General features: G+C 47.0%; 1 protein-coding gene and 1 long non-coding RNA gene across 3 annotated transcripts in view; one reads left to right on the top strand and one right to left on the bottom strand.

Moving 5' to 3' along the window:
- Positions 1-397: 397 nt before the first annotated feature.
- The window catches only part of Tmem182 (transmembrane protein 182), a 39,899-nt gene continuing 16,474 nt past the window's right edge, over positions 398-23,822 (bottom strand). The window contains exons 4-5 of the mRNA XM_055608218.1: positions 14,074-14,211; positions 398-618 (exon numbers count right to left, since the gene is read on the bottom strand). Of these exons, the coding sequence (XP_055464193.1) occupies positions 398-618; positions 14,074-14,211 (359 nt within the window). The remainder of the gene's footprint in view (positions 619-14,073; positions 14,212-23,822) is intronic.
- Positions 10,783-15,056, top strand: LOC129677577 (uncharacterized). 2 transcript variants are annotated; one of them, XR_008720215.1, is made up of 4 exons: positions 10,783-10,857; positions 11,893-12,065; positions 13,239-13,310; positions 14,790-15,056. It is a non-coding gene; the product is annotated as an uncharacterized LOC129677577 (long non-coding RNA). The 2 variants fall into 2 exon arrangements; XR_008720214.1 differs by having other exon boundaries at positions 11,893-13,310.

Below are 23,822 nucleotides of genomic sequence, written 5' to 3'. Positions count from 1 at the left end.
ATGGGCACGGAGGTGGAGAAGAAACAAAATCAGTCGCCTGACATTTGTTTTCCATTCGTAATTATTCTCCTTGTTAGAAAAAAATAGCAGAAGTGAATGTCAAGGAGACATTCCACCTCAGCTTGGGTTGCTTTGGTGATCACATTTGCACGCTACCAATTACTCCAAACTGAATGATGGACCCAGCACCTGCTCCCTACAGAACGCGTTCCTTCCGGCAGAGACAGCTTTGGGTTCTGGGGAAGTCAGAGGACCTCCGTGTGTGGGGAAATCACAGGGAAAATGACTCATTAGAGAGAACAGCTCTAAGTGCACATCAGCTGACACCAGTGCTGACACAGAGCGGAGAGGAAAGGGTGGTGCTCTGAGAGCTCTCCCGAACACGGTCGGGCAAACGTCAGTGATGGGTCTGGATGTGCCGTCCAACGACGAGGAAGAGCAAGCCAGCCAGCAGGGAAAAGACAATGCCGGCGGGGGCCAGAAAGAAGGACCAGCCGTACAGCACGGAGGGCGAGAACTCCCAGCAGTCTTTCATCTTCATGGCTCTGTAGCTGTCCATGTCGGCCACCGCCTGGACCCAGATGACGTACAGCATCACCACGAGGGAGAAGAACACGCCTGAGGAGGACAGAAGACCGGCCATCAGCCTGGAGATGTGGCCCCTCTCGGCCCCCTAAACTACTTATGGACTGAAGGATAAATGCCCCAGTTCTGCACTAAGTCAGACCCTGGGCTATTCTTTCTCAGCTTGTGCTACGCTGAGACCCTTTGGGGCATTGCAGAACCCTTTCACAGGGGTCACCCAAGACTACCAGAAAACACAGGCATTTATGACACGATTCAGAACAGCAGCAAAATTACACTTCCTACGCTGACCTCATCAATCAGGCTGTGTATTTAAGCATTCTGTGGAGGCCTGTACCAGCACTGAGACAGCAGCCACAGTTGGTAGGCATTTATCGAGTGTTTGCTGTTTTCCAGGTACTGTGCTGAATGTGTGAGCATTTACGTTAGACACTTACACACTTTAACGGATGCTGAGACTGAGGAAAGCATTGTGACCATCATGACTTCTTTTAACATACATGTGGCACGGTGGACATAGTGGAAATCAGCCCCGGACATTAAGGGTGTACGGACATGGCTCCTGGCTTTCTTCAAGCCCTTCCTACACCATGGAAACCCATCTATCTCTATACAGCCACAAGCAAACATGGCCACGGAAGGAAAAGTCATGTGAATGCCACACTAGGACAGGCGTGGCCCCTTGAATGTACAAACTGTGCAACGACTATCGAAAGCGGCATTTTTATTTCATGTGTATGGATGTTCTGCCTGCATTTATAGCTGTGTACAGCGTGTTCACACACAGTCAGCGCCAGAGGAGGCCAGAGAGGGTGTTTAATCCCCTAAGACTGGAGTTGCTTACACCTGGGTATGTGCCACCATGGGGCTCTGGAAATCAGAAGAGCAACCAGTGCTCTTAACGCATGAAACACCTCTCCAGAAACCCCTCATCTAGCCATTCATGGTAATATATATATATTAAATGCACTAGACACACACATGTATGTGTCTTGAAAGAACGATGGAAGAAAATTGATGACAAGAGTCTGAGAAATATAAGAACTATATAAATTTGATACCACAGGCTTTATTTAAATGAAAGAAGGGAGGGGAAGATGGGAGGAGAGAGGAAAAGGAAAGGAAGAATGAAAAGAGAAATGGGGAAATAGGAGAAAGAAGAGAGAGGTAAGGAAGAAAACATATGAAAGAGAAGGGAAAGGGGTAAAAAGAAGGGCAGAGAAGAGAAAAGGAAGAATAAAGGAAAGAAAGAGAAGGGTGAAAAGGAGAAGGGAGCAGGGAAGTAAGAGAAAGGAAGAAGAGCAGAACATAAGCAGGAAGAAAGAAGGAGCAGGCAGGAAAGAGAAGAAAGGGCAAGAGAAGAGGGAGCCAAGAAGTGGAGGAAGAGGAAGAAGAGAGAGAAGAGGAAGAAGGAAGAGAAAGGCGGTGGGTCAGTGAGGGAGGGGGAAGCCAAAGAGGAAGAGGGAAAGAACCAACATCACAGTTTATCAACACCCCTACATAATCCATCAGTTCAAAGCACTGCTAGAGCGCTGACGAGACCTGACCTTAACCACTGAGAAGACAGACGCTTGGGGATAGTGACATTTGAGAGCAGCTTTGGGAGCAGCTCTTCAGATGTAACGGCTACTCTAACTACCAGGCAGAGCTCATCATTGGCTTCTGGTGACGTTATCAGCTTCTGATGACGACAGAGGTTTCTGATGTGCTAGTTAGTAAGTCACACAAACTGCACAGCCTGCAGGGTTTGGACCAAGCGTAGAACCTGAGGGGCATTTGCTGTTGTCCGAAAGGTTGAACCAAGCATAACATTTACAGTTATGCTCACCGAAGTAGCTGGTGAACTAAACAACTTGCATTGTGTGAAGCCCAGTGATGTGTCTATCAGTCTGAGATACTGAATTTCTAAAGAGGACGTGCTTATTTTGACTCACAGTTTCAGAGGCCAGTCCCTGTGGCTTTAGGGCCTGTCACAAGTTAAAACCTCATAGTGAATCATTTCGCTGAGGACACTGTTTACTTAAGAAGAGCAATGAAGCACCAAGAGAGAGGAAAAAGAAGGAGCAGGGTCCCAGCGTCCCATTAAGAGTATGTCCCTGATAACCTAGCTCTCTCCCACTAGGCCTTGTCTCCAGGAGAGTCTGCCCCTGAGAGGAAAGTCACAGGCTGATGTCAAAGCCTTTAACGTGTCCATTGGAGAAGACTTAAGATAACAATGACAGCAAGCATAAAATGTTCATGTTTTGATTGCTGTGTATCTAAAAGCTAACCTATTTCTATTGAAAAGAGCAGAAACGGCAGCATACTGATGGAGGAGAATGGCTTTTAATAGCTCAACCCTCCAACTTGCTCGGCACATTTGTTGTCGTCCTCCACCGAGGGGATGATACGCTACCACCAGGCCATCAAGTTCAGAAAGAATCTTGAGGCTTAGACCCAAAAGAAAGGTTTGCAACTATGTTGTGATGTGTTGGTGTCCAAGTTTACACCTGCTCACATTGACCACTCCAGCTAAAGATCGACATGAAATCAACCTAGGTGTTGCCCCAAACAGACACACGCTTCATGCTGGGATCTGTGCTGTAATTCACGCACTGGCCCACAGGACAAGGCCACCACCACTGAGTAACAGCTGCAGCAGAGGAACAGTAGAGATGCAGCCAGAGAGCAAACTCCCGACAAAGCTTTACTTGGGGTTTTGGCAATATGGCTGCACAGTGACTCCGTGCCTCCATCATACAGCACTGTGCACACGGTGTACTCTGTGAGTCTAAAGGTGTGGGCCTTGCTTAGCATCTTCGCCTCCTGCAGACACAGCCACAGTCTCCAGGTTATTTGTTGCTATGGTTTTGATCTTCCTTCCATCACAGAAACATCATCTTTTCAGATATTCTTATTAAGATATGAAATTGCCTTTGTGAAAAATCAGACGCCTCATATGCATTTTTTTCAAGAGCCATGATTGGATTTAGAATGTTAAAAAGTACATTGTAAGCAATAATGTAGATGATTTTTAGTAAGAAATAACTTATACCTAAAGAATGCTGTTATTTGGAGAAGGATTGCATTATGAAAACATTAAAAATACCCATTTCTTTCATTTGTTATTCTGTTCATTAATAGATACAAATTAACATAGTCCATTTAATTTATATGAAATCAGTTTATGATTCTATCTTACCCATGGGGCAAAACACTCCGTACCTCCCTCCCCATTAAATTACAAGTGATAAGCGGGGGTGGGAAATGCGGGTGAATGCCTTTAACTGCTGGAGCGACGAGATTTAACCATAAGAAGCTGAACAGGGTCTGTGGTCAAGAGGAGAGTCGGGTGGCTGCTGCATACGGCTAGGCTAAGCAAACAACAAATCGTTAATTGTAACTGGAGCTGTGTATCGCACTGCTACAAATGTGAAAAGAAGAGGAATCGGGTGATCTCCGTCACGCTAGAAATCGAATGCACCAGGGTAAATGCGCAGTCGCCGATGGCAGGTGACAGAGATGAAGTGTGTAGATGAGACAGCAAATACTCCCGCAGGCTCAGCCCGTCCACAAAGTGTTAACTGTAAGGGCACAAAGGGTAAATTTTACTAAAGAAACGTGTCAAATGCCACTGTATTCAAAGTGAGCCGAGCGAACATCTCCAGTGCTGTCTGCGTCGGTGTGAAGGTGGGGGTCACTGCACGGAAGGGGTGCCACATCAAGACGCAGAGCCTGCTCCAGTCACGAACAGCATCAAAACCAAGTCCAGCACCGTTCCAGAACACAGAGGCCTCTGCTCTTCAACAATTCCGAGGTCCTGAAAGTTAAAGAAGATCCAGATCCGGTTTGGGGGAGACCCCCGTGACCCAAGCAAACACAATTTGTGCTCAAGGTCAGATCCTTTGTTGTGAAGGAAATTAAAAGTTACAAAACCAGCAATGGAGGGAGCTGGATGAAAGTGCCTGCAATTTGTCTTTGTAGAACTGAAGGCCGTCCCAAACCAGGAAGAAGAGGACTTCGGGCGAGGAGGGGCAGCCCTGTGGCCACGGGCGCTGAGAGGAACGTGGGTGGGAAGATTTATTTATAGACTGTGAGCACCAACAGGACGGGGTAACACACTGCCTTTGTAGAACAGAAATCAGTGCTAAGATCGGGCATCCATTTGTTTCTATACTAATAGAATTACTGTTAAAGATGACCATATAGTTCAAAAGCCAGTTTGTTTACAATTACATTTTATGATACCTGTTTTCTGGAGTCTAATTTTTAAAATTACAAAATAGCTCAGCAAAAGAAAAAAAGCCTAAGAATGGTCTCAAAGACCATTAGTACTATGGTCATCCTAAACAACGAATAAGGAGCTGAGCAGCCAGAAAGGTACATGGAGTCCCTCATAGACAGCATGTCCTAGTGTCATTTAACCTGCACGTTTCACGTGGATCATCTCACACACGCACACACCCGTGCCTGAGCCTGTGTGTTTTATATGCCTAAGTTCAATTTCAAAGCCTATCCCCCACTACCCAGAAGCAAAGGGCACGCCATCCAGTTACAGATGGACACTGAGCAGAGCTGTTGATGATGGGAGTAATCAGAGAGAGGCTAAGCTTCACAAGGACTCCCCATGGCCAAGGCGTTCTACGCACAATGCTAGTTCTGTGTCACAAAAAAACAAGAATAAAAGAAGCACAGGTGTAAAACTTCTTATAACCATGCTGTAAAAACAGATTTATAAGCACATTTGTGTGCAGAAAATTGAGAAAAAGACATAAAGGGTTTTTTTTAAGAAGTTCTATGTTCTTATCTCTCTCTCTCTCTCTCTCTCTCTCTCTCTCTCTCTCTCTCACACACACACACACACACACACACGTGGTTAATCTGGGGGAGGTTTAGGCCTGACCTTTCTGGAGGGAGTATGTCTCTGGGGGCAGGCTCTGAGAGTAGGATGTCTCTCCTGCTCCCGTTTTGCTCTCACCTTCACTTCCACTCATTTCACTCTCACCTGCCTCTGAAGATACAATCCCTCAGCTTCTCGCTCCTGACACCACACCTGCCACTTGCTGCCCTGTCATCCTGGCAGGATGAATTCATCTCCCGATGGCCATGTAAGCCAAAATAAAGTTTTTCTTTCACAGACCGAATTTGGTCATGGTGTTTTATCAAAGCAGCAGAAAGGTAACTGATACCGTGTATATGAATTTTTAAAGATGTTTGAGAGTGACTTGAAATGAAAAATTGATCTTCAACTGTTCACGAAAAACTGCATTTCCTGTGTTTTAATTTAAATCGTAGGTGGTGATGGGCTTTACTGTGGGAGGAATTATGAATCCAAGATAATTCTTTGGTTAATTGTGAGGATAGACAAGTTCATTGCCAAATTATTTCAACTTTTAATGGACATAGGAATCATGATTTTAAAAAGTGCCTTTCCAGGACAGTTAAGGCAAAAAGCAAACTAAAATCATGACAAATGTCTCTTTTTCTCTCTACTTGGAGATGCACACACTCCTTTCAGAGGATGGAAATGAGGTCTATAAGCATGCAGGATGGCCCATACCTTATACCAGCTCTCACGGGGTCAAGCAGGAGGCTTGCCGCAAATTCAAATGTGGTTATGTAGTGAGTCACCAGACATACACAGCCAGACATACACAGTAATTCCTACCTCTCAAAAGAAAGAAGGAGAGGAAGGAGGCAGAGAGGAAGAGAGGAAGGGAGGGACAGGGTGATAGAGAGACAGAGGGATGGAAGGACAAGGGATGGAGGGACAGAGGATGGAAGGACAGAGGGATGGAGAGACAGAGGGATGGAAGGATGAAGGGACAGAGGAATGGAGGGAAGGAAGGAAAAAGAGATCTAAAGTAGTTAAGTGTCCACTAAGACCAAACATTACCCAAGGGGTTATTTCAGACTGGAGTCCATTGGTAAATCTCCCACACTCATCTGGTAATATCCCCCAAACACCCAATAACAAGAAAAACATTCCAGGAAGATACAGAGAGACGTAATGGAGCTGTCTGGAGGGCTGGCAGAGGCTTTCAGTAAGAAGAGAAAAGAGCAAAAATCTGGGCTCATGGGCCTGTTAGGGAAAGAGCAATGAGCAAGTTCTCAGCCAGGAGACCCAAAAGGAAGTCATCGCTGTCATTTTATAGTGGAGAGAGTGACTCGTCATGAGGTGAATTCACCACGAGGGCTGTGCCACAGATGCCTACCTTAGGTCTTAGGGCATTGAATGATTTGTGGGGAACAGGGGAGCAATGCAGACAATATACAAATACTCTTCATATAGGCATTTAGTAACTTAGTTCCCACATGGTACTAAACTCTGGTACTTTGGAGATTTTTCTCATGTATACATTCCTTCTAGTTCTGTTGTTTCTTATGCTCATGTTTTTAAAAGTAAGGTTAGATGGGCTTTGAAAAACAGTAACACCAGGAGGACACAATATATCTCTCACTTAGAGAAATCCTTTATGCCCGCCCTTTCAGCATCCCGTTTCTGCTCTACCGAAGTGTCACGCTGTGACTTGGCTTAGACGTTAGAAGCTCTTCTGGTAGAGGCTCTGTGGTGTTTGGGTTCCCCTGGCACACTTCACCAAGCCTGTGCCACTGCGGCCCCTAAAGGCCATGTTAGCAGTGAAGTCCAGCCTGTCTATCCACTCATCAGCCTGTCAACGTCTGATCGATTCTAGGTTGGACTCTTAGGAATTAGGCTACAATAAATACATTGTTTTTCGGCACATTGACATAGTCATAGAGTTTGAAATGACAGGTAGCATTCGCTTAGGCCAAATAGTTTTGCAGGGGGGAACGGCAATAAAATCTTTTGTGGGTTACCATGGCACACTGACAAAATGGCCCTGGATTGGGCTGGTACTTGGTGGGGCTTGCATGCACCGTCTCTCCAGTCCCAGAACCCCAGTCGCCCTGAAGCCCAACTGAGGACGCAGCTCTTGAGAAGCAGCAGAATACAACCTTAATTTCCACACTAACTCTGATTTCTAAGCAGAGTTCTTGATGGCTGTTCAAGGTGCTACTGAACGGCTAAAGCCTGTAGCACGGGGGTACTTTGTAATCAGTTGTTTTGGGTTTCTTCTCTTTAAAAAAAATTCAACATTTACTTGGCAAACATAGAATAACATATGAATCAGTATGAAATATGATGAGGTTCAGTTGTAAAACACGTGTGAACTAGTCGCCAACTAGGAAATAGGACATTGCTCATACTTGCGCCCCTTTGGCTGTGAATCCTTTGGAAGGAGTTATGCTCCTACAATATTTCAGAAATGTTTCTAGCTTGTCATTAAAAATACTAATATTTACAGCTAAGGAAAAGAAAAAAACCTAGGTGGCACCAGGCCAGCAGCCTGAGGCCAGGCCACCAGTGGAGACTAGGAGGATGGAATCTCAGGGTCCCCACATCTTAGCAGGTTAAATTTAAGATTAACTCACCAAATGCTATCAGCTTAAGATAGCACAGCACTTACAAGCCTGCGGTCATGTAATTTAAAGTGTAATGTCCCAGGTACTGAAGAAATGTCCATGTTTGAGGCCTCAATGCATTTCCACAAGATCTGTGTGCCTGGCCAACGGGGACTCACGCAAGCTGACCCTCTCACACAGTTAGTTCTGTGCCAAGCCCATCGCATCTATCCTATCCTCTATACAATACAAACAGGGAAATGGGAAATCTGCCAGCTTTCTAGATGCTAATACTTCTCATTACAGTTGAAAGCATTTCCTAAGTAATTTCATGAATATTGCGTGCATTAAAGCCAAGACTGTTTTTCTGAGCACACAGCTAAATGTCCTTTAAAATATGTTAAATTGTGTTTTGTAATAACTTGCTGTTTGGTTTTTTTTTACACTAATAGGTACAGTTTCCTCTTAGAATCAGATGATGCTCTTTCATGTATTGTATTTCGGGAATTTGGGACAACAAAGTCAGTATGCCCAGCACTCTCGAGCTTTCCCATGTTTTCTTAGACTTCTCCACCGACATTTCTGCAGTCCTCTGAGTTAGTCCTAAGTGTTCCTGCAGTTGTAACCAGTGTACCATCCACCTAACTGGCGTTTGCCACGATGCCCACCCCACCACTTCCCAGACACAGGGACTGACCCTTCCCTTTCACTTTCTGGAGTCATGCTTTTACCTCCTCAGCTCACCTGAGGAGGTACTACAAACAGGGCTACCCAAACACTTACGGTGATTTTCTGCATTAGACATCCGTGTGCTCAATGCAATGAATGCCAATGAGAAACGAGAATTAACAGAGAACTATCTTCAGGCAATTAGGATTTCACCTGAAGAGCTGAGTTTCATTCACCCCTAAGGGGGGGGGGCTTTATACACAACCACTGAGCTTCCAGAAGTGTTTGAAAGGCACAAGTCTGGATTCTGACCACACTGGCTTTCAGCTCTCTCTACTGGCTGGAACACTTTCCGCTGCTAAGTAACCCTGCACATGTTTCTCCCTTCTCCATCTGTTCCTTCATTGGCAAAGCTGTGATCATATAAGAAAGAGGTCATGGGAGATAGATGACACACACAGTCAGCACTGTGCTGGAAGCATGTTAATCTTAAGAAGCATCAGCTATCATCTTCATCACCATCAACAACATCATCATCATCACCATCATCATCATCATGGTTTGGCATGAGCTTCTGCAAATGGCTAGTAATGTAATTCCCAGTGTTCTAAGGCATCGGAGAATTTCATGTGACCCCGCTGTTTCAGAGCTGGTCTGGAAGCAAAGAATCAACTCCTCAGGGTTTCTTCCAGCTCTGAGATCTTACAGCAGTGGTCTCAACCTTCCTAACGCTGTGACCCTTTAAGCAGTTCCTCACGTTGTGGTGAGCCCAACCATAAAATTATTTTGTTGCTACTTCATAACTGTAATTTTGCTACTGATATGAATCACAGTGTAAATATCTGTGTTTTCCGATGTCTTAGGTGACCCCTGTGAAAGGGTCCCTTGACAGCCTGAGAAGGACTTAGAGGGTAAATGGAATGTTTGCCTCCAGTGTTCTGCCAGGACTGTCCACCAGATGGCACCATTCTCCCCATTCTTCACCAAGGACTTTGAAAAGCACAAACCGATCCAGACTTGAACTCATCCATCTGGAGGGTGACGCTTCACATTTCCAGCTAATGACACCCCCTACCCTCCCCACCAGCCCTCTCATTAGAGGAGGTAAATGTTCTTTGTAGAGCGGCCTCCTGGCAAATATGGCTGTCCTGGTGGACCTGGCTGAAATGCGCTCCCCACCAAGCACATTACCTGTGATAGCAGGAAAGTGTAAGACGTTATCAGCGTTAGTGAAGAAGCAAACACCACACTCTGGCCATTCACTGCTGGTTCAAAGAACAGTGTGGAAGGACCCCTCTGGAACCCTGGCTCTGGGGCTCTGGTTTCCTCTTAACAGGGTCCTATCACTTATGCCATATGGTACCCCATCAGAAAGGGCTTATGAGGCTGCTACCCACATGGACGCGCGCGTGCGCACACACACACACACACACACACACACAACTATCACAGAAGCCTCTGGGGAACAGCTGCCATATTTTAAAATGTTTTTGAGATAAAACTCTCTCCTGTGTCGGGTTGGGTGAGGCTGATTTACTTTAGCTACTATGTGGCATTAGTGCAAAGTGTCAGACCCTGGAGAGCAGAAGGTGCAATCTGAAGGGGTGCTTTCCCACATGACAATAGTGTCAGCACCGAGGAAGTGTGCGAAGGCATCTCTTGAGGGAGATGAGGTCTTCACGTTCCCCTGAGAGCACTGCTCTAGGAACTTCCAGACTTGAGCTCCACTGACAATTGGCTGGGGTGGAGTGTGCCCTTTCAACTCCAAGGCCACGTGGCAGGCATACGTCAGAGTGCAGATTCCATCAAGCACTCTTTCACAACTGCCTCCAGCACAGCAGGAAAGACATGTCTGAAGCGACTTTGGCAAAGCCACCACTGCCACTAGCCCCGTATGTGCGTCAGGCCCAGGCGCTGTTTCCAGCCCGGTGACCCCCGGGCCTGTCAGCAGGCTCCTTCCTAACCCTTCCTGCCCTGGGTCTCCTGCCCCCTCCTGCTCTGCGCAGAGCCTCTCCCTGTACTTCTCCGCTGTGCCTCCTGTGGAAGATACAGCTATGACAAGGGGTGGACAGAGCCCCGCCCCCGTGTGACCTCATAGTCATTCTCAGCCAGAGGAGAAGGAGCGTCTGAGCTAAACCACCGGCTTCTGGTCGCTGCTTCTTCTCCCACATAGGGGAACATCTCCAGGACGAGGTCACTGTGAGTGCTCCCATCACGCAGGGATAAACGTGATTTCTTAGGAAGCTTGGGGAACTTTTGCAGTATGCTTGAGCTTCTGCAAGAAAGGAAGCCACAGACCCTACTGGCTTCCAAGCCAGCCTTTGCTGGCACTACATTTCCAAAAGGGCTCACAGTCAAACACTTTTATATGGCAATTCTTCCAGTACAGGAGGGGACACCGTAAGCCCCTGAAGGCTGGGGTTCGGCCTGTTCGTCCTCCTGATGGGAGATTTATGTAATTCATGCCAGGTCACTCTGCTCATGCCCCTGCTGAGCAATGAGAGCCCAGGAGACAGCTGTCCTGGAGGAGGGGCACAGAATGAGGCAGGGCACACAAGTGTGAGCTCCTCCACCCGGGAATCTTCTAGAATCTGCTAGCAGGGGTCTCTCTCGTTTCCATCAAAATGCTCAGGTCACCACCCTTTGATTGACGAGAGGGTTACAACCCAAGGGGACAGCAAGAGTTTGGCCCAAGCATGGGTCCCCTTGCTACTCCACCAGGCAGGTGTGCGGTGCCATCTGCTTCCCCTGTCAGCACAAAGCTCAGGATTCACCCCAGGCGGCCCTCAGGACAAGGCAGGCAGATGATTGTACGATGGGAAGAGAGCACGCGTTGATTTCTAGCTAGTGAATTGGCTTCTGGTTTTAATTTTACAACCATTTGCTTTTATTTTATACGTATGGTGTTTTGCCTGCACGTATGTCTGTGTTAGTTTTCCTTCTATATCAATGTGAAGAAAGAGGCCATCTTTTCTTTATCAGAGCCCTCTAGCAGGGAGCTAAGGTTTTCTCAGGTGTGTGAATCACTGAGGCATAGACTGAGGGTTACAATACCCTGGCAGTTAAGACAAATTTTATTCAGAGCTGCACCTCCTCAGAAAACACGTGCCCAGGGCGGGAAGGTGAGGAGGGGTACCCAAGCACAGGGTGAGGCCACACCCTCTTCCCAAGCCCTGCCCTGAGTTGGCACAGCACGGAGATATCATGGACCAACCCTCTGCTCCCACCCGACAGCTGCAACTTCAGTGTCCATCTGCCAAGCGTGGAACACCCTACACAGGCTTCTGCTGCTGACAAAAACCCTTTGTATGCACACGCCTCAGAACGGCTGCTCGGAATTCAGCTGTGCCCTTCCCAGGTTCCATCTTCCCAAGTAAATAAAGTGCTCGGCCCTGTCTGTGGCCCTGGTAAGTTGGCCACAGTACCCTGAGGCCGAGCTGCACCTGTTCCTAAGTGCTGGGCAGAGGACAGCAGAGAAGCAGAGCGGTCATAAAGGACAAGAAAGTGAGGGTTGGACAAGTCTAGAAAGACTGCGAAGTTGGAGCCAGGGCCCATAGGCGGAAACTCCTTCGTTTCAAATTCTATGAAACCTAAATTCTAAATAAAATGTTAGAAGCTCAGTTCTGTACAAATCTTCACTCCACCTGGCACAAAGAAATTGTTCCTAGCTGATGAGTCTTGGGCAAGAAAAGCAGTCCATGTTCGCATGGTTCCCCATAAGATAGCATGTAACTTTGAGAGAATAAAATTGTCAAATTATTAATAATGGACAAAAGATTCTAAAGTTCTTCTGTCGATAATGCTCAGTGTTACCCTTCGGTTGTTGGCCTCACAAGTCCTTAAAGACTGCATTTTCTGGTAGAACTTTCTGGCGGAAAGTCAGCTATAGTTGTCTCTGAACACACGACTCTTCCTGCCCCAAACGATGTGATGCACTGTGGTGTTTTCTTTCATGAGATGTTCATTTTCTTTATATTCTTGCAAAATCATGCACACATGATTTATAATTGTGCCATCAAGGAAATTAAAAGTCAAAGGATCTGTTCTCATAATCACCTACTTAGCTTTCAGAATAGGCACTGTTTCAGTTTGGAGAAAAATGGTATTTGTTTTTTAAAATCTCTTCCAAAGAGCATGAGATGTCCTTTACATAAAACATTCCAAATAAGCAAATACATAAAAACAGGTAGCAGATTAGTAGTTTCTTATAAAGGGGAGGAGGAGGGAAGATGGAGCTCCTTCGCAGGATGACTAAAAATTCCACTGAATTACTTACTTAAAAGCAGCAGGCTGAATGGTATGTGGGGTTCTACCTTAGTAAAGACAGGAAGAGGTTAAACGACCATGAGCTCTGGCAGGTGCCTGTAGCCCAAGAAAGGTAAAAGAAGGGCAGAGCCATTGGTCAGGAGGCTCCTCAGAGAGGTGCTGTGTGAGCAGAGGAGCCATGGGTGAGCACAGTCTTCATTATGAAGAGCCTGGGCTGTCCTATGTGAGTGATAATGGATCGCTGGCTGAAATTTGAAGAACAGCATCATGTGCTGTCACACAAGTCTCCTAAAGACAAGCAAATCTGTCATCAGCTCCTCTCCTGTGTCCTTCACTGTGGCCTCACATAGAAACACTCCATGATGCTACGGTACAGCACAACCACGGTGAGTTTGGCCAACCATGCTCAGGCCCTTCTGTCCTGTGTGGGGTTTTGTTTGTGTTGTTGTTTGTTTGCCTGACACAAGCTAGGGTCATCTTCAAGGAACAAACCATGATTGAGAAAAGGTCTCCGGAAGACTGGCCTACAGGCAAGTCTGTGGGGGCATTTTCTTAGTTAGTGCTTGATGGGGGACTGGTCAGCCCATTGTGGGTGGAGCTACCTTCAGAAGGTGGTCTTGGGTTCTGGGGAAAGGGGGCTGAGCAAGCCTGTGAGCTGCCCCCCTCCATGGCCTCGAATTCAGTTCCCGCCCTGACTTCCTTCCGTGATGTGCTTTGGTAAGGAAGTATGAGTGAAATCATCTTCATTCCTTCCCGAGTTTACTTCTGTCACGGTGTTTCGTCATAGCAACAGGAACCCTGACTAAGACATTTTGTCATTGTGAATATCAGCCTCACATTTATACATTTGATAGTGTATAGAAGACGGGTCACAGATAAAAAAGTATAGACTAGTATCCTTCACCGATGCCAGGGTGGATCATCAGCCTCAGGGTTTTCATTTGCCTACTGAGGATTCGATGGGCAAAGGCTGGCAGCTCACGGAAACGGGAAATCTGTGAAAAGGCCAGGCGTATAGCGAGCGTGCAGGAACTCCAGTTCCTGAGCATCGGTGTATTGCTATTAATAAAGGCCCGAACTCTAGACGTGTGTCTAAAACACAAGCACAGGGAATGCGACTAGAGACCACGCCTTGGGTGTTGCGCCTACCTGCGGCAATGTAGGAGCCTCCTCCAACTTTGTAGAGGAGGTGACTGGAGAACGGGGCTGCACAGATGATCAGGAAGCTCGCAGTCACGGCGGCCACGACCCCCAGGAGCAGCAGGACTGCCCAGAAGCCACGGTAAACTGGAAACCAAGAACAAAGACAGAAATGCATTAGCCCTGCTTGGAGTGGCTGGCACACAGGACCTGGCTTCTCCTCGTTCTAAGGCCATGCAGGGCTGCTGGGCAGAATCTCACATAGCGGACCAGGCATGATCTGGAATACGCATCCTTAGCTTGAAACCAAGCTCGGCCACACCCATATGGACACACTTCAGCAATGCTTCTCGCTCAGCCTTAGCACCACCAACATTCTGAATGTATCAGCTCATTCCTCTAACCAAGGGTTTTCCTTTCTGGAAAGGGGAATGGTTGAGGATCTGCCCAGTGTGACCACAGAAAAGGCAACCCTGTGACTTCCAAACACCGCCTCATCTCACTGAGATGGCATTTGCACACTGGTGAGCCCCTGACAGCCCTAACCAAAAGGCTGGCTTCTGTTTAGACCACGGCTCTCATGGAGGGTATTGGTACACACGATAATAAAATTTAAACTGCTAAGAAAGGCTTGTATCAATAAAATAAATAAAAAGAATATAAAAGCGAAGAGGTAAAGTCAGCCGAGTATGGAATGTGGCTTTCATTAAATGTTTGTCTTACAGGAAGAAAGTGTCAGCGTGAAGTCGTTCGGGAGCCTCTTGCTCAAGGACAAACAGGCCGAGGAACTGCATGCAGCTGGTGATTAATGGATTGTGGGTCTGGTGATTTATAGTAATCAAAGGAAAAGGCATCCTAATGATCATTTTTGAGCTGGATAATTACCAATCTATTAAACAAATTCATCATTTCCCTAAGGCAAAAAAATGCTACAATGCATTCTCTTTTTGTGTAAATGGGGTAAGCTCAGAGAGATATATTAGTCAAATTATAATTTTCTTAAGGAAAATATAGAGTCTTTATGGGGAAATAAAATTTATTTTTCTCAATCCTGCCTCCAAGGAAGAAATATGTCAATCAACTGTGATCTTAGGAAACGAAGGGCAGGGCTCTAGAAAGCTGAGCTATCAGCCATCACGGTGCCAAGGGAAGAAAGTTTGCTGTCTTTGGGGTTGGCTAGGCTCTGGCTGCAGTGGTGAAGAGGTCAGCCTTCATCCTACTTTCCAGTGCTGACTCTTGGCCATAGCCCCCATGACTGCTGTGGTGTCTGGCTTGTAGCTGTAGTGAGGTTGGCAAAATATTTAGTAGCCAAGAAAGACAATTCTCCCTCAAGTGTGTCTCTGAATTTCTACCCCAGTGAACATTAGCATCCAATATCTGGAAGATGATCCATGGAGGAACCTGAAAAGGGGATCATCGTTCTCCAAAGCATGGGGGGGGGGGGGTCCTTGTTGAATATTTCCTTTTGGTTCTTGCTGTTTTTACAAAGATCTATGCCACAGGACTGGGTCTAAACTGGGCTAGAACTCAACCGAGAGCTGAGGGGATGGGGCACTGTGCTGGGAGAAAGCTGGGAAACTGAAGTTCCGTGCAGGAACCAACACTAGTATCAAGCTCACTCCCACGTTCCTCAGGCACAAATGCCCAGGGGAGTGTGTCAAAGCCTTTGAGAACCATATTCCAGCACCCCAGAGCCAACCCCAGGTAGGGCACACCAAGCGCAGGATCCCAACTAGGCACACTAAGTGCAGGACCCTGGGTTCTCTGAAAATTCAGTGGATGTCAAAGCTGCCAAGACAAACATAAAGGACAGGGTGAAAAGACTGGTTTTCTGGCCTGATAGGTTAATATTTTCTGAATTCTTTTAAAAATATAAAGTCAGAGAATATGCTATTCAAACCTGCCTAGGATACAACTTAGGATTATTTTATACACCAGGACCACGAAACTCTGACCAAGGCTTTGGGGAACAGGCAGGGAGTCAGCAAATGGGAGGCCAGTGATTCAGCTCTCAGCTCTCAGACAGAGTCCAGGCCGGTGCTGAGGGATGGATGCGCTTGAGATGCACGAAAAGAGCGGAGAAGCCTATAACAAACCAAGCGGAATCTCTGCATCTGCAGGAAAAATTTCTGAAAATGTGACGTCTGAGGTGGCTTTTTACCACCACAAGAGATGGCCTCGGTGACGACACAAAGAAAACACTGACAAATATGAGCTGAGGAAAACGAATGGTGTTCTGGATCCTTGTGTGACCAAATCAAAGGCTCTCACATTTGTATACACAGAGACTCCTCGAGCAGAAGCAGATTTTGGCTTAGAAACAAAGTTCTTCACAAAGCAAAGCCAATTATCTCCACGAGTGTGGGGAAAGACAAGTCTATAGACACAGGAACTCCGAAGTTTGTGAGGTCAAAGAAATTCTCTCAGACAGCTGAAAGTAAAGTGACTGAAAACTATTGCTCTCTTGAACGTATCTAAGGAGAGAAAAATGCCACATCCAGGGAGCGGTGACCACAAATCCCTCATCAGAGAGAGCGGGAGATAATATATAGTCTAAAAAATAAAAGAGATAATTAGGAAAACACAGTAGAACACTTTAAAGTGCCAGACTCTCTCAGCTTGAGAGTCTGCACCTAGCAACATCAAAAAACAGATGCGAGAAAAGGGCATTTGAGACTCCGGAATGAAGCATTTGCTGCAGCAGGCTCGTCCCACGGGAGCTGCTGCTCAAGTGGGTTCTTGAGATCCACAGCAGTCAAAACAAGACCACGCTTGGGAAATCAAAAACAAGAAAGGAAGTGATGAGGACCTGTGAGTGTGATAACCCATCACTTTCTCCTCTGAGCGCCTTAAAATGGATTTAAACATTAAGATTTAAAACTACAGCCAGCACACTCAGCAGCTGGGAGCCCTGTTGCTTGTCCTGAGGAAACTAGAAGATGGTTTTGAATATGCAGAAGAAGGATTCTGTGGGCAGCTGTGAGCCGCTGGACTTGGTGCAGGGACTCGAACTCAGGTCCTCAGCTAGGTTTGAGGTTCTTAGATATGATGAAGTGAGGTATTTTGTTTTGGTGTTGTTTGTTTTTTGTTGTTGTTTTTGTTGCTGCTGCTGCTGTTTGCTTGTTTGTTTATACTGGTTAAGTTTTCTGCTTTCACAAAAGCATAATAGTTTAGTTACAAAAACACTTCAGTATTTTTCCTCCCATTGTTCCTCAGCATGTCAGTATCAAATGGTCATGCCTTTAGAGGGTCTTCTGTCAGAAAACTTGATTTAAAAAATACTGCACAGTGGCACACATGTAATCCCAGCACTCGGGGAGTCAGAGGCAGGTGGATTTCTGTGAGATTGAGGCCAGCCTGGTCTACAAAGTGAGTCCAGGACAGCCAAGGCTACACAGAGAAACCCTGTCTCAGAAAACCAAATAAAAATAAAAACAAAAACCAATTTAAGTTGTTTAATTTCATTAAAAATATTGAAGGTATTCTGGCTTGAGATAAAAACAAAGCTCTCAACAATTTTTAAAGTGACCATAAACATACTTTTTGTCATTTTATTACATTTTTTGGGTGTAAGGTGACATTCTCAGCTTTGGCAACTATAAGATCAAAATATTGATCAATTCTGAAAAGCACTGAAGATTCTCTAACACTGAAATTTCAAATATTAAATCAAGAATTAATTTTTTATTAAAAAAGTAAATAGGCACATCTATCTCAGTATGCAATTTTTTTCATCTTTAATAAATGGTAAGTGTGTGTGTGTGTGTGTGTGTGTGTGTGTGTGTTATGTACGGAAACATTTTTTATTTCATTCACACAGTTTTGGAGTCAGGTTTCATTAGTCCAGGCTATGCCCTTGAACCTGCTGTGCAGCCATGTTTAATGTCAGGATTCTCCTGCTTCTACCTCCCAGTTGCTAGGATTAGAAGGCGCTGCCACCAAGCCCAGCTTAGGCTACATTGGGAATCAACCCCCATGCTTCCATGCTAGGCAAGCAGTGTCCGAACTCAGCTGTATCTCCAGCCCCGGACAAACTTTTGAAAATAAACTTCTTAGTAAATTATCTTCAGAAAATGTCTGTTTTGTATGTTTATTTTATACACCTATAGGCTGCACAGAAGTTTCGCTGGATGAAAGGAGCCAGAGTGGGAACCTTTAAGGAGCCTTGCCATTGTATGTAGATAGCCTTCTACAGCTCTGCAGCGTGGCCTTCTGGGAGCTCTCACTTGTGGATACAAACGTCTTTGTTTCACAGAAGAGACAGTCTCCGGAAGCTCCAGCCTTTGATCCAAGATTGTCCTGGAGGCGGTGATGACACACAGGACAGCAATCCTAACACCTACAGTTCCCACTGCAGTGCGGTGACAGCAGTGTGAAATCTGTTTTAATGTGTGTGTGTGTGTCTGTCTGTCTGTCTGCCTGTGTGTATGTCTAGGGCGTGCGACCACAGCGAACACTTCCAGAAACACCACAGAATATTCACACACTTGACTGAGAGTTTGGCGTGGTTGGTACACATTCAGAATAAGGTAGGGGCACTGCTGCCTGCCGATTTAACCAACAGGAAAAATAAAACGATTCCAGGGCAGATTCCTGGGTGATGTTGCCATGTGCTTAATTTTCCGAATAGGCTTCCAAACTTCTGGAGTGGATGCCTTCAAGCGCATCACAGAATTCCCTGGAGCTTCCTGCTTCTCTGACACATTGTATCCATTGTATCGCATTCTTTTTACATGTGCCACACTTTCCTCCCAAAGTCAAACGAGCATTCATAGCAAGAACCTGCTTCGTGGAACTGGGAAAAGCGTGGCCACGATCCATAGTAAATCTAAGATGATAAAGGATCGGTCAGCAGAAGGTGAGCTGTGTGTGAGCTGCGTGTGAGCTGTGTGTGAGCTGCGTGTGAGCTGCATGCGAGCCGCGCGTGAGCTGCGTGCGAGCTGTGTATGAGCTGCGTGTGAGCCGCGTGTGTACAGAGCCTAGTCTGCTTTGTGATGGCATGCTTCCATGGCTGCTTGCGTAGCAGAGGAAGCCGTGTCGCCTGCGTGCATGCGTGCGTGCGTGCGTGCATGTGAGGACACGCTAGGATCATTTGTGAAAAGTGGCTGCATGAGTTAAACCCTCAGATACAGAGGCTGTGGTCATAATTACCTACTACGCCTTGTGATAAAGCGTTCTTGTCAATACCACGGTCAACACTAACATCCATTATCTAAGCTCGTGGGTCAATAACGGAGCCAGCTTGGCAGTTCTAATACACCTGTTCCTGTGCGTGACTGTGCGTGTATTTATGGGCACACCTGGGCACTTAAGTAAGTTGCCACAGACAGAAATTCAATAGCACAATGAGCATAAATCCTGAGTCCCTAGTAAAGAGAAAACAGAAAGCTATTTACTTTCTACTGTGAATCAGTAAAAAGGCAATAAAATCTCATCAATGTGAAGGATGATGGGCAGAATCACTGAGCTTTGATTGTGGGTTTGTGAGTAAATTCCTTCCTGTGGCACTCACATTCACCAGGAACCCCAGAGAATGCCCCTGGGGTTGCTAGTGACCAGAAACTACCCGATTTAGCAGATGCATGCTGACGGCTGCCTGTATACAAAGTGCGCGGAACAGATAAGGCAAGACACAGTCCTTTCTCTCCAAGTTCACTGCAGCTGGGAAAAGCAGCTCATTTAACACCAATAACTGTCCTGGCAATGTTGTCCATCACCTCGTAGGCTTTAATGTGCACCGTGGCGTCACTTCAGTGCTGAGCGACAACGACAAAGACATGCTGTGCTTGGCCTCGATGCCTGCCTGGCCATTTCATGAAGCCACAGGACAGGCAGAGTTCAGGGTCATTCTAACTGGAGGAGGTGAGAACTCCATGGGAAACTAGGAGGAAGCGCCCCCCACCCCACAGCGGCTGTTCTGGCAGAACTGGTGACTCGGAACTGGGCAGGGCAGTGAAGCCTACATGACATGGCAGAGCTGGGCCAGTGCCTCCACGGCGCTGGAGAGTCGCGGCGGTCAGTGACATCAGTGCTGAAATGCCTGCATCTTTAAACTGCCAGGAAAACACGGCAGAACACATAAGTGTAGCATTCCAAGGGGGGGCGTGTGAGGGGCTGGCGCATAGCTGAGGCGCGAGAGCAGGGATGAAAGAAGCAGTGATTTCTGCGGTACCACCTGATGAGCAAGAAAAATGAACCCTCGCTGCCTTGTACCCATGCAGCCACCCAGTTCATTCTGTCAAGTGACAAAGTATCCTCTTGACACTTTGTAACATTGTAATCTAGACAGTGAGACTTCTTTCATCCGCTGTACACAGAGGGAGAAGTCAATCCAAAACGACCCCAATCTCAAATCTGTCATTTTTTGCACATACCTATCCAGTTACCAATATTTTACCTGCAGCTCAAAGATACCTGTCATTCACTCTCCAACCCATTCCGGGGCTTCAAATGCTGCCAAGGAGGCCCAGGCCAAGCCCACAGTGCCCCTCCCTCCAGGGCAAACAAGTACCTGCAGTAAAGGTTGCTGCCGCCTGAGGCAAGAGCTTGACTTGCAGGCCAGGAATCTTGTCCTCCAGCTCCTTGAGCTTCTTGCCTTGGCAGCGACAGGCAGGACTAAAAATACAGGCTTGCCTGAGCCAAGGCGGGAGGGCTGTCTGTACAGCGTGTCCGCATCTGCGGCCTGACCCGGCGCGGACAGCCGCGTGTCACTCTCAGTTCCCAGGGCGGCAGGCGCAGAAAGCGACATGGTGAATTGTTAGTCTCCCTCCTGCACTCGCAGGGGGCCGAGGAGGCAGCATGCTGGGCAGGATTGCCAGGGCTCTCCTCACGCTGGCTCAGGGAAGCCTGCCTGTGTTCAGGTGTGGGTGCATTCATTTCTAGTATCCTGTTAGTGCCTCAAAGCAGACTGAGGGTGGAAATGGAGCCTTCTCTAATGGACCCTGGACAAGGGCTTTGCGGTGCTGGGGACAGTAAAGGCTGCAGTAATAGGAGTGTGCCTATTGAGTGGCCCCAATTTACAATGGTCCCATTTGGAAACTTCCGCCTTTAGCCAGGTGCTAAGCGGTCTGCAGTCAGGACATGCCGTAATCTGAACAGGTCTTTGCCCAGGGCGGTGGCTTGGATTGTGTCTGCTGATGGCACGCCACGGCTGCGGTTTCCAGTCCGGCCTGTGGTCAAGGATGGACAACAACCTGTGCCTGCGGCTGGCCCTGCTGCACTAGCAGTGAGCCAGCTAGAGCGGTTAACGCATCCTTAATGTATGGTGGCTTGGTGAGGACGCTGGAGGGCGGCATCCAGAGCGCTGTCGCCAGGGCCGTGAAGGGAGGGGCAGTGTACACAGAGTCCTGGGATGCGCAAGAAACCACACGAGTGCCCTGGCCTGGCCCTTCAGCCTGGAGGAGGGGCGGGGCTCTCAGCAGGCTTCAAGGGCTTGGCGAAGATCGTTCTGGTCAACAGCCTTCCTCCTGTGAGGGGCCGCGTGCTTCTCTTTCCTGCCCCAGATCCACAGGCTGAAGGTCTAAACGCAGACCCGGAGAGAGGTCACTGGAAGGCAGGGGGCCTTTGGGGAGGAAGTGAGCTTGGATGCAGGCATGAGGTTGGATCCTGTAACGGAATCGGGAAGACAGAACGGGTTCCTCTCTGCCACAGGAGGATGGTGTAAGAAGACAGGCAAGAGAGGTCCTCCCTGGGATCCAGCCACTCCTTCCTCAACAGCTGCAAGCAAACTCCTCCCTTATCCACCACAGACGTGCCTCTTATCCTCCCGGACCTGATCGCCGCCCTCCTCTCTTTGAAGGGACATAGCAAGTTTTCTCCTTGCCTGTACATAAAGCAGGTGAGTAGGCCAAGTAGGTCAAGAGATGGAATGTCCATCATCATTTGTATGACCTTGGGCCTGTTTCTTGGCCTCTGAAGGCCCCAGTTTCCTTCCTTAATGTGTGACAATAACGTTGCCTATTTTGGGTGCTATAGTCGTAAAGCAGAACACCTGACCCGAGGCCTCATTTATGTTCTTGACACATGCCAGTCTCTACAATGAATGCTTTCCCCTGCAGTCTCTCTGTGTGTACCCCCATTCCCACCCTGAACCAGGAACTCCTTCCAGGGCAGAATGAGATTCATTCGTCTCTCTAGCTCAAGTGAAAACTACTGCTTGATGTGAACTCAGTAAAATATAAATGAGCAAACGGTTGTTAGCTCCTCCACTAAGCTTCATCGGAGTCTCGGGGTCATTCGAGGCTTGTGGAACTGGGTGAAGCACCTTAGTGCAAAAGAAAATAAATCTGCTGCCCAGACCCCTTTGCCTCAATGGCCAGATTTGCACTGGGAAGAAACAGCCTCATGTGAAGGCTGTCAACGGAGCAGGAGCTGACAGCTGGGCCCTCAGCACTGTGTCTTGTCCCTGTTTCCTCGTCCCTACACACAGCAGCGTGATCCTCTGAATCCAGAGCAGGGAGGTCTCTCGGGCCTCCTGCCTTGACCCCTGTCCACCTCACCCTGAACACCTACGGCCAGCCAAGCTCCCTACCCACGATTCCCTTCTCATCAAACACACAAACCAACAAACAACTCCTACTGAGGTCTAAAAAGAAAAAGCCATTGTCCCTAACAGCAAGCCACGTAGGGAATGTTCATAAACAGCTTTATTCACGTTTTTAAATACAAAATTTTAATCTCCTTGCCCAAAATTGTTGAACTGATCCTAGGAAATCTCTAGCAAGGGCTCCCCAGCAAGGATTCTAAGTGTCCTGCGATCTTGTTTTCTACTTCAGATGGTTCTATTCTGAAAATACCTAACATCCTGGAAACCATATCTTTACAGGAGATTTTGAGGCCCTTTATTAAGGAAGGTGATTATAAACACAGTCTTCTTCTCGGGAAGTGACTGGAAAGGTGTTTCTACGATCCTACCAAAGAGAAAACTATTTAAGAATTACCTGGTGTTAAAATGCTTTGCTATCTTCTTCCATGTGTATAAGATACGCCACAAAAGAAGTGATCAGCAACTAAATTGAATCCCATCCTTGCAGTCACCAACTTGAAACTCTGTCTTGTGTCAGGTGCTGAAGCAGATAATCAATTCCTGGTATTGCACTATAACATCAGAGATGCATAAAAGGTGGAGAAGCGCTCCATAGCATGGCATCAGTGACCGTCTGCACGACAGCTGGATGTCACATTACACGGAATGTAGGAAGGGTGCCAGGCCCCGTGTTAACACACTGCTTGAGGCTCTTGATGCAAGGAGGAGAGAGCAGGCATGGCCAGGAAGGAAGGCAGTCCTGAGACAGCATGGACAAGAAAGATGGAAGTGGAGGCATACAGAAGTACCTGACAGGGTTTAGGATGAAGGTGCGGGACAATGGCAAGCTTGATGCCAGACAGGAGCCAGGAGGGAACAAGAGACACCTAGTGATGTGCCTCGTAGGATGTAGTCATTGTTCTCATAGTTTTGCCTCAAGTTCTAGGACTTTCCTCCTTTCTTTTTTAAATCACTAACTAACTTTTAAAGACTTGGCTATAGATCCTCTCAGTGTACTAGTGTCAAAACCGTCTAGGAGACAGTTTGGTTTAGCATGAGAAATAAAAAATAAAAAATAAAAAGGCAATAATATGGTGCCTCCTTTGCATTGTATAGAGCTTTATAGTCCCTTTACAGAGACTAAATATTTTGAGATAAAGCACTGGAAACCTGAAATTGTCTCCTGGAGAAAGTGAACAAGTTGGAAGTCTCCCAAGGAATGGACACTAAAGAG

The sequence above is a fragment of the Psammomys obesus genome, unplaced genomic scaffold (assembly GCF_907164565.1).
Source record: "Psammomys obesus unplaced genomic scaffold, mPsaObe1.curated_primary_1811, whole genome shotgun sequence".
Classification (NCBI taxonomy): domain Eukaryota; kingdom Metazoa; phylum Chordata; class Mammalia; order Rodentia; family Muridae; genus Psammomys; species Psammomys obesus.
This window is presented reverse-complemented; position numbering and strand designations above follow the sequence as displayed.